Genomic DNA, 13,266 nt, shown 5'->3' on the forward strand with positions numbered 1-13,266 from the left:
TCAAACCAGGCAATGCAGTTTTTGTTTTTGTTTTTTTGTTTTGTTTTGTTTTGTTTTGTTTTCCAGTTAGGTTCTCCACTTCATTCTTGAAAGTAATAAGGTTCTAGGTCCTAGAATACAGTCTGCTCAAAACCCTTCTGGAAGCCCATCTAAATCTCTCTTCTTTGTTGAAGATGTCTCCTAAAACTAAATAGTATATTTAAATCCAATGAGACAGAAATTTAAGAAATGATAAGCTTTAGATTTACTTACTACTATATGCATATAAATATACACAGCAGTATTTTTCTCACTACTGAAATAGATTTAAAATTTCATTTATTTTGTTTTAGAAATATAGCAGAATGTATCAGAGAAGAACACATTTTTTAACTCACTTATGGTCAAAAATATTTTCAAGTCCCTGGACTTTATTCCTGTATATTGACATTTGAAATACAACACAATAAATTATAAATTTAATATAACAACTTCTGTTAGAATTATATATTTTTAAGCTGTTGCTATAAATAGGACAAGTATTTGTTACAAGTTAAGTTTTCATAACGGAATTAGAGTTAGGGATGAGTTAAGTTAATCACCAATTATCATCCCAATTAAGTATATATACAACAATATGACATATATATATATATATATATATATATATAAAATTAGAGAGAGAACCTTAATTACATATTAAATATATAAGAATCTAGATATATAAAAGTTTAGATATAAAAGTCTAACTATAAAATAGAGTACTCAATCTTCCTAGTTGCACGTGCTTTCCTCTCCTCCTCCCTTTCTCCTACTTTTCTCTCCATTCACTGCCCCACCCACTTCCCCTGTTCTGGGAGACTTGTCCCTTCCCCCTTCTGTGAGGGACCTTATATGAATCTCTTAGAATACACCTTGTATCCTAGTTTCTCTGGTGGTGTGAATAATAGGCTGGTGTTCCTTTCCTCTAGGTCTAAAATCCATATATGAGTGAGTACATACCATGTTCCTCTTTTTGTGACTGGGTTACCTCATTCAGGATAGTTACTTCAAGTGCCATCCACTTGCCTGCAAATTTCAAGATTACATTATTTTTTTTTCTGCAGAGTAGTATCCCATTGTGTAGATGTGCCACATCTTCTTTATCCATTCTTCAGTTGAGGGGAAACTATGAACATAGTTGAGCTCATGTCTTTGTCACATGGATGTGGATCATTTGGGTATATGCCTAAGAGGGGGATTGCCAGGTCCTGTGGTAAACTAATTCCCATTTTCCTGAAGAATCGCCATACTGATCTCCAAAATGGCTTTACACATTTGCACTCCCACCAGCAGTGGAGGAGTGTTCCCCTTTCTCCACATCCTCTACAGCATAAGTTGTCATTGGTGAATCTAATTTTAGTCATTCTGGCAGGAGTAAGATGATATCTCAGAGTTCTTTTGATTTGCATTTCTGTGATACCTAAGGATGTTGAGCAGTTTCTTAAGTGTCTTTCAGCCTTTTTGATTTCCTCTATTGAGAATTCTTTCTTCAGTTCTGTACCCCATTTTTATTAGGGTTATTTAGTGTTTTGTTGACTAGTTTCTTGAGTTCTTTGTATATTTTGGAGATCAGCCCTTTGTCAGATGTAGGATTGGTGAAAACTTTTCCCAGTCTGTGGGCTGCCGTTTTGTCTTGCCCCCCCCACCTTGTTTTTATTGTTGTGTCATTTATTTTCTCCTTTTGTGTCCATTCTGTCTACTCCCAGTTTCTTCCCACCTTTCTTCCCTTTCCAGATCCACACACTTTCTGTCTCTCATTATAAAATGATATGCTTCTAAGTGTTAATATCCAAACGTGACAAATAAAATATAGTAATATAAAGTAAAAACTATGATATTTGGAAAAGGCAATCAAACAGAAGGAGTCCAATAACAGGCACAAGAGTCAGAGACTTACTCATTCTCATAGTCAAGAGTACCATAAAATTACCATCCTAATATCTATAATACATATGCATAGGACCTCATGAATACCCATGTAGACCCTGCCATTGCTGTTTCGGTCTCTATGAGGTCATATGTGCCTTGTTTAGTTTATTCAAAGGGCTTTGTTCTCCTGGTATCCACTATTGTCTTTGACTCTTTAAAATCTTGTGGCTTCTCTTCCATGGGATTCTCTTAACTCGGAGTTGCAAGATTTTGTGGAAACCTTCAGTTTAGTCTCTCTCTACACATAACATCTTCAGGTCTCTGCATTTGTTCCCATCTGCTGCTGGAGGAAGCCTTTCTGATGAGGACTGGATAAGACACTGTTTTATGAGTAAAGGGAATATAGTTAAGACTTGAATTTTAGTGATCTTTCTCTCTCTCTCTCTCTCTCTCTCTCTCTCTCTCTCTCTTTTTTTTATCAGCCATGTTTGATTTTACCCTAGGTCTCTGGGTTATCTGGTCTCTCTGGTTCTGGGTTACCTAATCAGTGTCAGATATGGATTCAATCTCATGGAGTGTACCTTAAGTCAAATCAAACACTAGTTTTCTACTCCAAGTTCTATGCCACTATTGTCCTAGTATATTTTGCAAGCAGCACAGATTTTAGGTCAAAAGTTTTGTGGCTTGGTTGGTGTTCATGTTTCTATTTCAATAGCATGCAGAGTATCATCCTACACCAAAGACACTAGAACATAGGGGTGCAGACTCCATGTACATACCAGCTCTACTTCTCCATGTTCAGTGACTTTTGTCGACATTGTTCTTGGCAATACAGTTCAGCTATCAGTTTGTAGAGACCAACCCTTTATCCTAACAATTGCTTGGGTTTGAGGAACTGAATTTTCTGAGGCAAGGCCTTAAGATGTTCTGGACCTCACATGGAGTGAAGAATATACTCTAATTGGGGCTGTGCCCCCTGGAATAGATTCTGAATTCACTTGTTCTAATTTTTACTTTCTTTTGTCTGTTTACAACTAACATCAATGTATTTCTGCCATCACACTCCTACTAGTCTATCAGTTCTCCAGCTAATCCTGGTGTATTCCTTAGAGGTTCTAGCAGCCCATGAGTATTCATGTACCATCTTCCTTGTATAGATTATTTTATTTTTGTTTTCTTACAAAAAGAAAATGTACTTGGTTTCCATGTATAATCCTTTAAATGTGCTAGTTGTTTTTGTTAGTAGTGTGATTCTGGTTCTGTATTCATCAAAGATTCTCACCTATAATTTTATTTTATTTTTTTACTCAGTCAGTATCTGTTTTTAAAATAAGGTTTGTAATGGCCTCATTCCATGAGATAGGAATTTTTTTATTTGATTTCTTTTCAGTATTGATGAGTTTGATAGGGTATATGTTAACTCTTCTTTAAAGAACATGTTAGATGGGCTAGCAAGATAGTTCAGTGTGTACAGGATCCTGTCCCCAAGCCTGGCAAGTCCAAACCATAGCAAGTCCACATAGTAGAAGAAAACAACTGACTCCCACAAGATATCTTTTATCATCCACATATGATCCTTGGCTCACATGTACACACACACAAACATACATTTGTGTATATGTAAACATATACATTGATACATGTATGCACACACATACATATGTGCATACACATATATACACAAAAATTAACATGTAATAAGCATTTAAAATTAGTGAAACTCTCTGGCTGATATAATCTCATTGTTATTTAAAAGTCTGGTTAGATTTTCTATTTCTTTGTCAGTTGTAGAGATTATATATTTATAGATAACTTGCCATTCACTCTAAAGCTTTCTCTTAGTCTGAGCTTAGAATTGTGCTAACTAGTTTCTGATGATCATTTTTATTTCTAAAATGTCTCTTATAGTCTACCCTTGACTTTTATTTACTTTAAACGTCATTCTTTTTAAGGTAACATGGCTATATTTCTGTTGACTTGATTGAACTTTAGCCAACTCATAATTTTACTGTTTTTTACGTTTTCATTCATTTACATTTACGCCAACTTACATCTTTTATTCTGATAACTCTGGATGAAGTTTGTTTTTCATATATTTTTTGGAGGTGTAATATTATGTATAGTTAGTTGGGGTGAGTTTTAAAAAGGATCGATGCTGTTCATACTAGCTCTTCTTCGAATTGCTCTTCAAAGGAAAATTTTAGATTATTACTAAAATCATTTCTACAGAACTATTGAACCAGTCCATTGATATATTTTATTTTTCTAAGAATTGGTACATTTCCTTCTTAATATTCAAATGTTATTAAATATAATATCATGTAATCTATTGTGTTTCTTTTGATTTCTGAGACATCCATTAAGAGTATTTATTTACTTTAATTTCTTTCCTACTTTAGTTTTTCTCATTTTAAAAAGTCTGTGGGATGGGGATATAGCTCAATTGGCAGAGAACTTGCCTACCACACAGGAAGGATTTTGTTTGATGCCCAACACTGCATAAACTTGCCAAAATCATAAACAGCCTCAACACCTGGAAGAATAGGCAAAGTTTTAAAGCCTAAGATCCAAGAAAACCTGTCACAAAACAAACAAAGAAACAAAAACAACAATCCTTTCAATCATTTGTTAACAGAAGCTGGTAGACAAACATGGCAATTATACAACTGTAACCCCATCTTCTTAACTGGTTTCTCAGTTCCTCACAGAGAATTCTTTGATATATTATTTCTGAATGCATGTCTCTCAGGATAAGGAAGACTTATGGCTTCCTGTCAATATCTGTCTGTCATGTTCATGTTGTAATTCTTTTAAGTAATCTGTGTTATTCCCCTCATTTATTGTATCACCCATCATTTCCTAGCACTGGTTATAAAAGATTTTAAAATCACAATGATGATGACTAAAGTAATATTAGTTAATCCTTTCAAGTAACTTTCCAGGTGTTAGCCATTGTGACTTTATTAACTGAGGAAATGGCAAAATGGGTACAAAAAGATTAAGTAAAATTCCTAAAATGCTATATAGAAATATGATTCAAACCATGCCACCCAAATGTACAGAACATGTTCTCCAATCTTCCACCATGACACTCAATACTTGTTTGTTGATTAGATCAGAGAATAACAAGTAAACCTTCCTATGTCTTTTTTTCAGTTTTGCACTATCGTGCCTGTTTTTAGAAGCCACATTTGATATTTTTTATACATCTCTATTAATTTAACTTAAATTCTTAACTTAAAGTTTTTATGCAGCATAGCACTACCCTGTTTTATTAAACTATGCAATTCCTCAACTTAATTTACATTCTTTTTCTCATTGCCTATCATGACATGAAATGGTAACTTGAAACATAATTGTCAATCCACTTCATACTTTAATAATTTATCTTCATACCTATAAATGTATAAATGTTTAGTGAGACTTTAGTAATTTCCAAGTACTTAGCAAGTAGATAGCTACTGGTAAATAAGAAAATAGTATAATGGAACAACAGTAGAGACAAAAGACTTTATCATAGCTTTACTTGTCAGTTTTTTTTATAAATAAGTTTATTTTGCAAATGACTAAGTTTTCATCTGGTGTACTGAGTTCAATCAATTTTTATTAGGGCAATATTTATCTTAATATAATATGAACATAGGGTATAAATGAAAAAATCTTCAGGATTTTATTTTGCAACCCTGAGAATAAAAATAACAGTATGCTAGTTAATTTTTGTCAACTTGACACTAACTATAGAGGCACATATGAAGAGGGAACATCAGCTGAGAAATCCCCTCCATCAGATTGGCCCATGAGCTTCTCTGTTAGTCATTGCCTTGACTAATAATTAACTTGAGAAAGCTAAACCCTCTATGGGTGTCCCCATCATTGGGTTTTATAAGTATGAGGAAACAACCCAGTAAGTAGTCTTTCTCTGTTTCCTGCCTCTGCCCCTGATTAAAATCCTGCCCTGACTTGCTTCAATCACAGAAAATGATTGCAAAATAACTTTCCTTCCTAAGTTATTTTGATATTAGTGTATTATTAAAAAAAAACTGGGACAGACTCTATTTGGTAATTTTCCAAATGCCAACTCGCACATTTTGTAAGCATTCAGCATTAATTTTGAACTATGGGTATGTTGGAGCACAATTTATGATATAGCCATCAATTTCTCACAGAGTCAATGAGTTAATGACCAATTGATGATGGAATTCATTCATTTTTTTCTAGGTATTATGAGCCATTTACAGCCTATTTTCTGCCAGGTGGTGATCGAGATTTTTTTGTAAAACCTCATTCTGGAGAACTCCCTCCATTTTACACAAAAGGAATTCTCATCATTGTAGGATTTAAACCCCAAATGTATAGTAAGAAATATCAAGCAACACTTGTAATACAGGTAAGTTTTATAAAACACAACCTTTAATTTTCAAAGCCAAATAATGTAGGTATGGAATACAAGAAAATACTTTGTTAATACTAGAAAAATTTAAGGAATTACTTACATTTACTATTAAGAAAATACATAGGAAAGCACATTGGACCAGGAAGATTGAGTCAGGGGAGGAATAGAAGAGAGAAAAAGAGGGAGTGAAAGAGAGAGAGAGGCAGAGATAGATAGATAGATAGATAGATAGATAGAGAGACCATAAAAGCAGGAGCCATTATAGGTTTCAAGATAAAACTGACTCTAGAGAAATGTACAGAGACCTACAAGACTGACCCCAACTAACAATTTGAGTAACCGTGGAAAGGCTACCATAAATGCCCATCCCTGATAATGAGGTTGATAACTAACTTAAACACCATCTTAGAGCCCTCATCTAGTAGCTGATGGAAACAGAAGCAGACACCCACAGCTAAACACTGAGATGAACTGGAATCCATATGCAGAGAGGGAGGACAACACCATGTTACAAAAACCCACAGGGTCAGCTGATCTGAACAAGGAGGAGCTAATGGGACCCCAGCATTGGACTGACTGAGACTCCCCTGAACATGGGTCTCATTTAGAGGCCTGGGCAGTCTAAGGGACCTCAGACAGTGGAACCTGGGGCACAAAATGACTATGGGAGCACTTTCCTCATGGAGGCAGGAGGGAGGGCCTAGTCCGTACTTGACAGATTTAGATGACCCCTCCAGGAAGGCATCACTCTACCTGTGGGGGTGGTGAGATTGGAGGGTGGTCGGGGCGCATGGAAGGGTGAAAGAGAAGGAGGGAGGAAGGGAGGGAAAAGAGAGGGAGGGAGGCAGGGAGAGAGTGGGAACTGAGATCAATATGTAAAATAAGAAAAATAAATAAATAAAATTAAAAAAGAAAGTATGGGAGACTAAATGTATATGTGATTTATATAATTACAGTTGACTTTTTGTTTTAATAAATTTAAAGGACTTTATATTATCTGAAACATACCTTCTGCAAGCATTGATTAAAGCATGTCTTCAAAATGTTGAAGTAAAATAGATAGTAAATTTTTTAAATAAAAATGCATTATAATTTATTTCTGTGATAGTATTTTGCTAACAATTCAGGTAAGTGCAGTTTTGAAAATTTATCCAGTAAGGAAGTGTCTTCATAGAATTTTATAATATTTTATAGTGAGAAAATTGTTGTAAAGACAACTTTCAAATTCTTTGAAAAACATAACTGTTTCTATAGTTTACTTTTAGTTACATATACACAAAGCACATAATGTCATATTATAACCCTACAACTCCTGCTGCCAAAGATATCCCTAAATTTTTAAATCAAATAACAATTAATCACTGCCATTAACAGAAGAAAATGTCATTATTTTAATGATTATTGAAAATAAATTTTAGTGATTGAGAGAACTGCTTTTTTCATTGTTCTAAGATTTTATAAAATCTAGGACATCAGCAATGAAACCTCTTTTGCCTTGCTGCATATTACTCATTGCCTCCACTACTTGAAATATTGATAAAAGGTTATGTGGGAGACAATTTGACATTGAAATATATTTTTTAAATAATATTTTTTCCAGAATTTCTGTGACATACTTGTAATCTCAGCACTCAGTAGGTGAATCTAAAGGATTCTGATTTAGAAGTTAGCCTGAACTGCGGTGTGAGAATCAATTCAAAACTAGAGAAGGAAAGGAAATATTAACTTGTTTATTTAATTTTTATTATGTAAAATTCCAAATATGTGCAAAAATAGGATATATCATTTCATATACTCATTGCCCTCTTTGTAGATAACAAATCATATGGTAAACCCTATTACAAATATTTAGTGTTAAAATTTATAGATAAATCCTCAATCTATTTTTTGTTTTGAGAAATATGTATCGACTTGATGGAAATTATAAACATGGCACAAACAGTTCTATGAAGACTTTATTTTCCTCCAGTTATTATATTCTAAAAATGTATAGTAATATACCTAAATATTTAAATTAATATTAGAGTCCTTATACTACTTTTGGTTTTCTAAATTGTTTTCCATATATTCCTTTGTAGGAGGGAGCAGGTAAAAGACATGGTGGGTGTGGTAAAGTTGAGAGGACAATTTGCTGAAGTTAGCACTTTACTACAATTGTCTGGGTCCTAGGGATGAAAGTCTACCTATAAATATAATATTCCACTGTACAAACTTTTAAAACTGGTATATTAAGCAGAATTACCTTGGAGATTCATAAGAGTCATTACATATATCAAGTAACCCATCTTAAAAATAAAAACTGATACACTTTGACTCCAAATTACAGTTAATTTCAACAACATCTCTACTTACTATCATTTTTCAGTTCAGAAATTCAAGTTGTTATCTAAATTAAAATTGATATTTACACCATTGCCATTTCTACATACTTAGGTTAAGCATTAAAATGGTAGTTACAACATTATGTTCTTCATTCTACTTCACCCAGGAAAAGGAATAATTTGTAAAAATAGTTTTAATTAATCTTGACTAGACAAACCTCCACAATCATGTTCTTATGCCTTATAATTTTTTATTCAACTGAATCATCTTTAAAATGATTAAAACCTGTTGTTCTCCAATTAGGAAACAAAACAGATATCATTAGCATTGATAGAATGAAGTTAATTTGTTCCATTTATTTTATCAAAAGTAGTGCTGCTCCAGAGGAGTAGAAAATCTAATCAGTTTTCCTGAATGTCTAAATAAAATTCTTAGTAAATACTGCAGCTGAGTTCTAATAGCCATGTTGCTAAGAATTTAGGCACAGTGGCACATGTAGCCCCACCGTGAAAAGGAGGAGACAGGCAAATCACTGGAGTCCCTTTGCCAGCCAACCTAGTCAAATCAATGGGCTCTAGAAACCTTGAAAAATTCACACCCAAATCGGGCAGGAATATAGGGATTTTATATACCACTTTATACCACTGCAATTATTTATTTGAGGAATGGACTCAGAGATGATTGAGGATCCAAAACCAGCTGAAACATCTGCTGGAGTTTCTGGGAAGAAAAAGTCAAAGAGTTGCAAGCACTAGCTATTGGAAATTGCATCAGACATTTGACTCAAATGAAAACACCAGAGAAATGTGGGTGACTAAAGACCATAAGTAAATAATAAATAAATAAATAAATTTTTAATGCTTTAGCCTTTCATAATCCAAAAATCACATTACTGTAATTTGCTAATTATTTCTGTGATCACAATTAAATATTCATTTAAATGTACATCTTGAAAGTCATTGTTTACTTACATGGCAGACCTTTAGATAAGAGATTTTCTTGTCAGTGAATGTTCCTTTATTCATAAAGCCAATAGCTTTACTAAATTTATTTCTGTATTAATTATTTTTGTTTTAGATTCAACTTTAATTTTTTTATCTTTCCATTGCCACATACAAAAAATCGAAACTCCTAATAATGATAAATGTTTCCCTAACTCTTTTATGTCTCTGGATATTTCTTACAATTTCCCTCCCTTTCAATTTTCAGACAGATGAAATATATTGGCTGTATGAAATAAATGGGTTACCTCCATCACCAAAATCAATGGTACATATAAAAGCCAAAATCGATGCTACTAACAAGACATATGACAGCATGCCACCAATTCGACACAATTTTATTCGTGAAAATGCTAAACTTCGAAGTACAGGAGTGTCTTCTACTATTAAAGGTGCTCCTTTAGTTAAAAAGCATAAATAATAATTAAAAAATAAACATTCCTTGCTTTCAAGTAGAATTGGATATTTTGTTTGTTATCTCAATTTTGAGGGATAATCATAATCCACTTTCTTGCTTTTTTATTGCTGTCTTTTTTATAGTATTTTAAAAGGATGTAGTTCATTTCTGACATGTTTTTGTTGTAAAATGGATTTTTGGTACAAGAGTTGGAATTTTTTACTTTTAAAGTACATGGCTTAAATATGAATGTTACTTTCTGGTTTGAATTTTGGTTTTTTGAGACAGGGTTTCTTTGTGTTGCCTTGGCTATCCAAGAACTCTCTCTGTATACCATGCAGGCCTGGGATTCACAGATTCGCCTGCCTCTGCCTCCCAAATCTTGGGATTTAAAGGCATCCACTACCATGGTCTGCCTTCTGAACTGTGATTTTAAAGTAGGTGTTCGTTTGTTTGTTTGTTTGTTTTTGAACCATGATTTTAATAACAGTATTTTAAACAACAATGTTGGTATTTGAGATAAAGTCCTGACATTATTTATAAAGACCAGTGATTAAGTGTGTAATCCTAAAAGGCTCACTATATTTCATAGCTAATATTCGTAATACCATATGCTAGATAATGATTTTTTTTTATTGCTGTCGGTTTTAGTTAAGAGTTCTATTGGTGTGAAAAGGCAGTACTTATAAAGAAAGCATTTAATTGGAGAGGCTCACTTACAGTTTCAGAGGTTCTTGCATCTTGCAGGCAACAAGAAGTCAACTGCTGGTATCCTAAGCATAAAAACACCTCAAATCCTGCTCCCACAGTGACACACTCTCTAATAAGGCCATACTCACACCAACAATGCCACACTTCCTAATAATGCCCATCCTTCTAAGCTTATGGGGACCAATTACACTCAAACTACTACAGTGCACATGTTTATATAACCCTTATATTTCTTATGATTCTATATTGCATTGCATAAATAATGTTGGTGTACAGCCAGAAACTGTGTTGATGTCGAAGGCTCCTGTTGCCATCGGCCATGCAGATGCCCAGGATCTGGGCTGCCACCTGGGAACATGATGACATCCAGCCCAGGCTGCTTTGAAAGACAGTGTCTTAGTCTGTGGTCCAAAAGCAGTCAAGTTATGTGTCTATATCGGTGGCCCATGTTGCCCCTAAGGGCCACACAGACATCAGGATTCATGATTACCACCTAGGGCTACATTAGTGCCAAAGAGCCATGATACTGCTGAGGCCATACAGATCTGAGTGGTGTCATCTAGGCCTGTGCTGCTGCCTAGGGTCATATCTGTGTTGATGTCTGTGGCTCCTGTTACCACCAAAGAAAGTTAAGATAGGGCCGTACAGAGTTGAGCCTATACCTCACTGGCTGCAGCACTAAGGAGAACTGGTCCTGCCCCTCACCAACTGCAGTACTTGGGAAAACAAGATGAGGCCCTGAACATCATCTGGACAGCACATTAATGCTGACCCCACTGGTGTTGGTAGGAGTGAGCCAGCCATTAGGACATGAGAATGGGAGAGCTAACCCATTATCTGTCTGTGATGCAGAGAGAGGGGTGAGATGTCCCTCTTGCCTCTCTCCCCTCTCTACCTACTGAAGGTGGAAAAGCAGATATCAAGATAATGAGAGTGAGAGTCCAGACTCTGTCCCTCTCCCCCATCCCTCACTGCCTGTGGCAAGTGGGAGAGCTGGCTTGGAGTTCATGAGGGTTGGAGAGCTGGTCCTAACCCTCACCGACTGTAACACTTGGGACAACAGACCTTGCACCTTGCCCAGGCAGCACAGTACAGCTGGCTCTGTTGACAAAGATGCAGATAAGCTATCCCTGAAGGCAGGAGATCAGGACAGCTAACACCACTCCAATCCCAATATACCATGTGGTGGTATGGGTGAGGTAAAGATGTCACCCTCCCATTGCTACCTGCATCAGGCAGGAGACCTGGCACTATATCTCACCAGCTGTAGCAGTACTTGGGAGAGTGGGACCTGCACCAGGCTTGGACCAAACTACTAGTAGAGCTTGTCCTAGTGGTGTGGAAACATCTGAGCTGGCCCCGACGATGTGAGAGCAAGACAACTGGCTATATTGTGTGTGCCATCCCAGGGCCATACGTGAGAGCTTGTCCAGGTTGTGATGAGGAGGAAAAGTTGGTGGTCTGACCAACCCAGCTACAACTGAGGCCCAGACACAGTGCTATGAGTTAGCCTACTCCATCATCCACCTCATCTATGAATTGCTGGAACATGTGAAGGAGCTAGACCTGCATATAAAAAGCTGCAAAATATCCATGACACAAGGCAACAATAGGATATCCAAGAGAAATCCCAGTGAGGGCCCAGTGTTGATAATGCAGTAGAACCCAGGGACCACAAACCAGATCAGTAACCCATGAACACTTAAAAATAAAGTTTTATGGACTAAAGGGTATATGTTATGTGACTGTTTGGGACCCACTAAAACTTCCATCCCAATATTTTCTGTTTTTTGTTTTTGTTTGTTTTGTTGGTTTGGGGGTTTTGTTTGTTTGGTTTTGATTGTTTATTTTTCTTCTAAATCTTATTTTTGTGGGGGTTGCAAGGAAAGAGGCAGACATGAAGGGATGGGGCGATGAATTGGATTGGAATGCATGATGGGAAATCCACAAAGAATGAATAAATTTGTTTTTGTTTTTGTTTTTTTTTTTTTTGGTTTTGGTATTTGTGTTTTGATATATTTTGTTTAAATGGACCACTAGAGCAAATCTATGTGGGGCAATGAAAAGGTACACTGGTAAGAAAAAGTTAAATGGAACACTTTGGAGAGCAGTTTTCAGGTCTTAAAATGCTAAAAGTAAACATACTAATGTAATAACTGTGAAAAAATATATATCCATGTAAACACTTGCTCCAGAATGTTAAAACAATTAAATAAATGAGAAAATAAATAAATAAATATTGTCAGTGTATCTTAATATGACAAAGAAGATTAAAAAAAAAAACAGATTTAGTATTTCTATTCATGTGCATGTGGGGGGCACTGTTGTTCTTTTGATACAACTTTTGCCTAAGAAACACAAACACAAGACTCAGCACCCACGTGGATTTTATAGAGAGAAGGGAGATTAAGGGGGTAGCTGGTGGCCAACTGAAAGCAGGGGAAAGAGAGAGAGAAAGAACAGAGAGAAAGAGCAAGAGAGAGAGAGAGAGAGAGGCATGCTTGGCGGGCTTGCTTTAAAAGGGGGGCTTGCGCATACGTGACTGAGTCCTC

The 13,266-nt window shown here is 35.5% G+C and overlaps 1 protein-coding gene across 1 annotated transcript in view; it reads left to right on the forward strand.

Annotated features, from left to right (window-relative positions):
• Window positions 1-10,027, forward strand: part of LOC127218582 (cilia and flagella-associated protein 47-like) — a gene marked incomplete at its 5' end in the record, with an annotated part of 130,285 nt that extends 120,258 nt beyond the window's left edge. Inside the window, 2 exon segments of the mRNA XM_051179595.1 lie at window positions 6,109-6,277; window positions 9,815-10,027. Coding sequence (XP_051035552.1) covers window positions 6,109-6,277; window positions 9,815-10,027 — 382 coding nt within the window.
• Between the last annotated feature and the right edge of the window lie 3,239 nt (window positions 10,028-13,266).

Source organism: Phodopus roborovskii, unplaced genomic scaffold (genome assembly GCF_943737965.1).
Source record: "Phodopus roborovskii unplaced genomic scaffold, PHOROB, whole genome shotgun sequence".
NCBI lineage: Eukaryota > Metazoa > Chordata > Mammalia > Rodentia > Cricetidae > Phodopus > Phodopus roborovskii.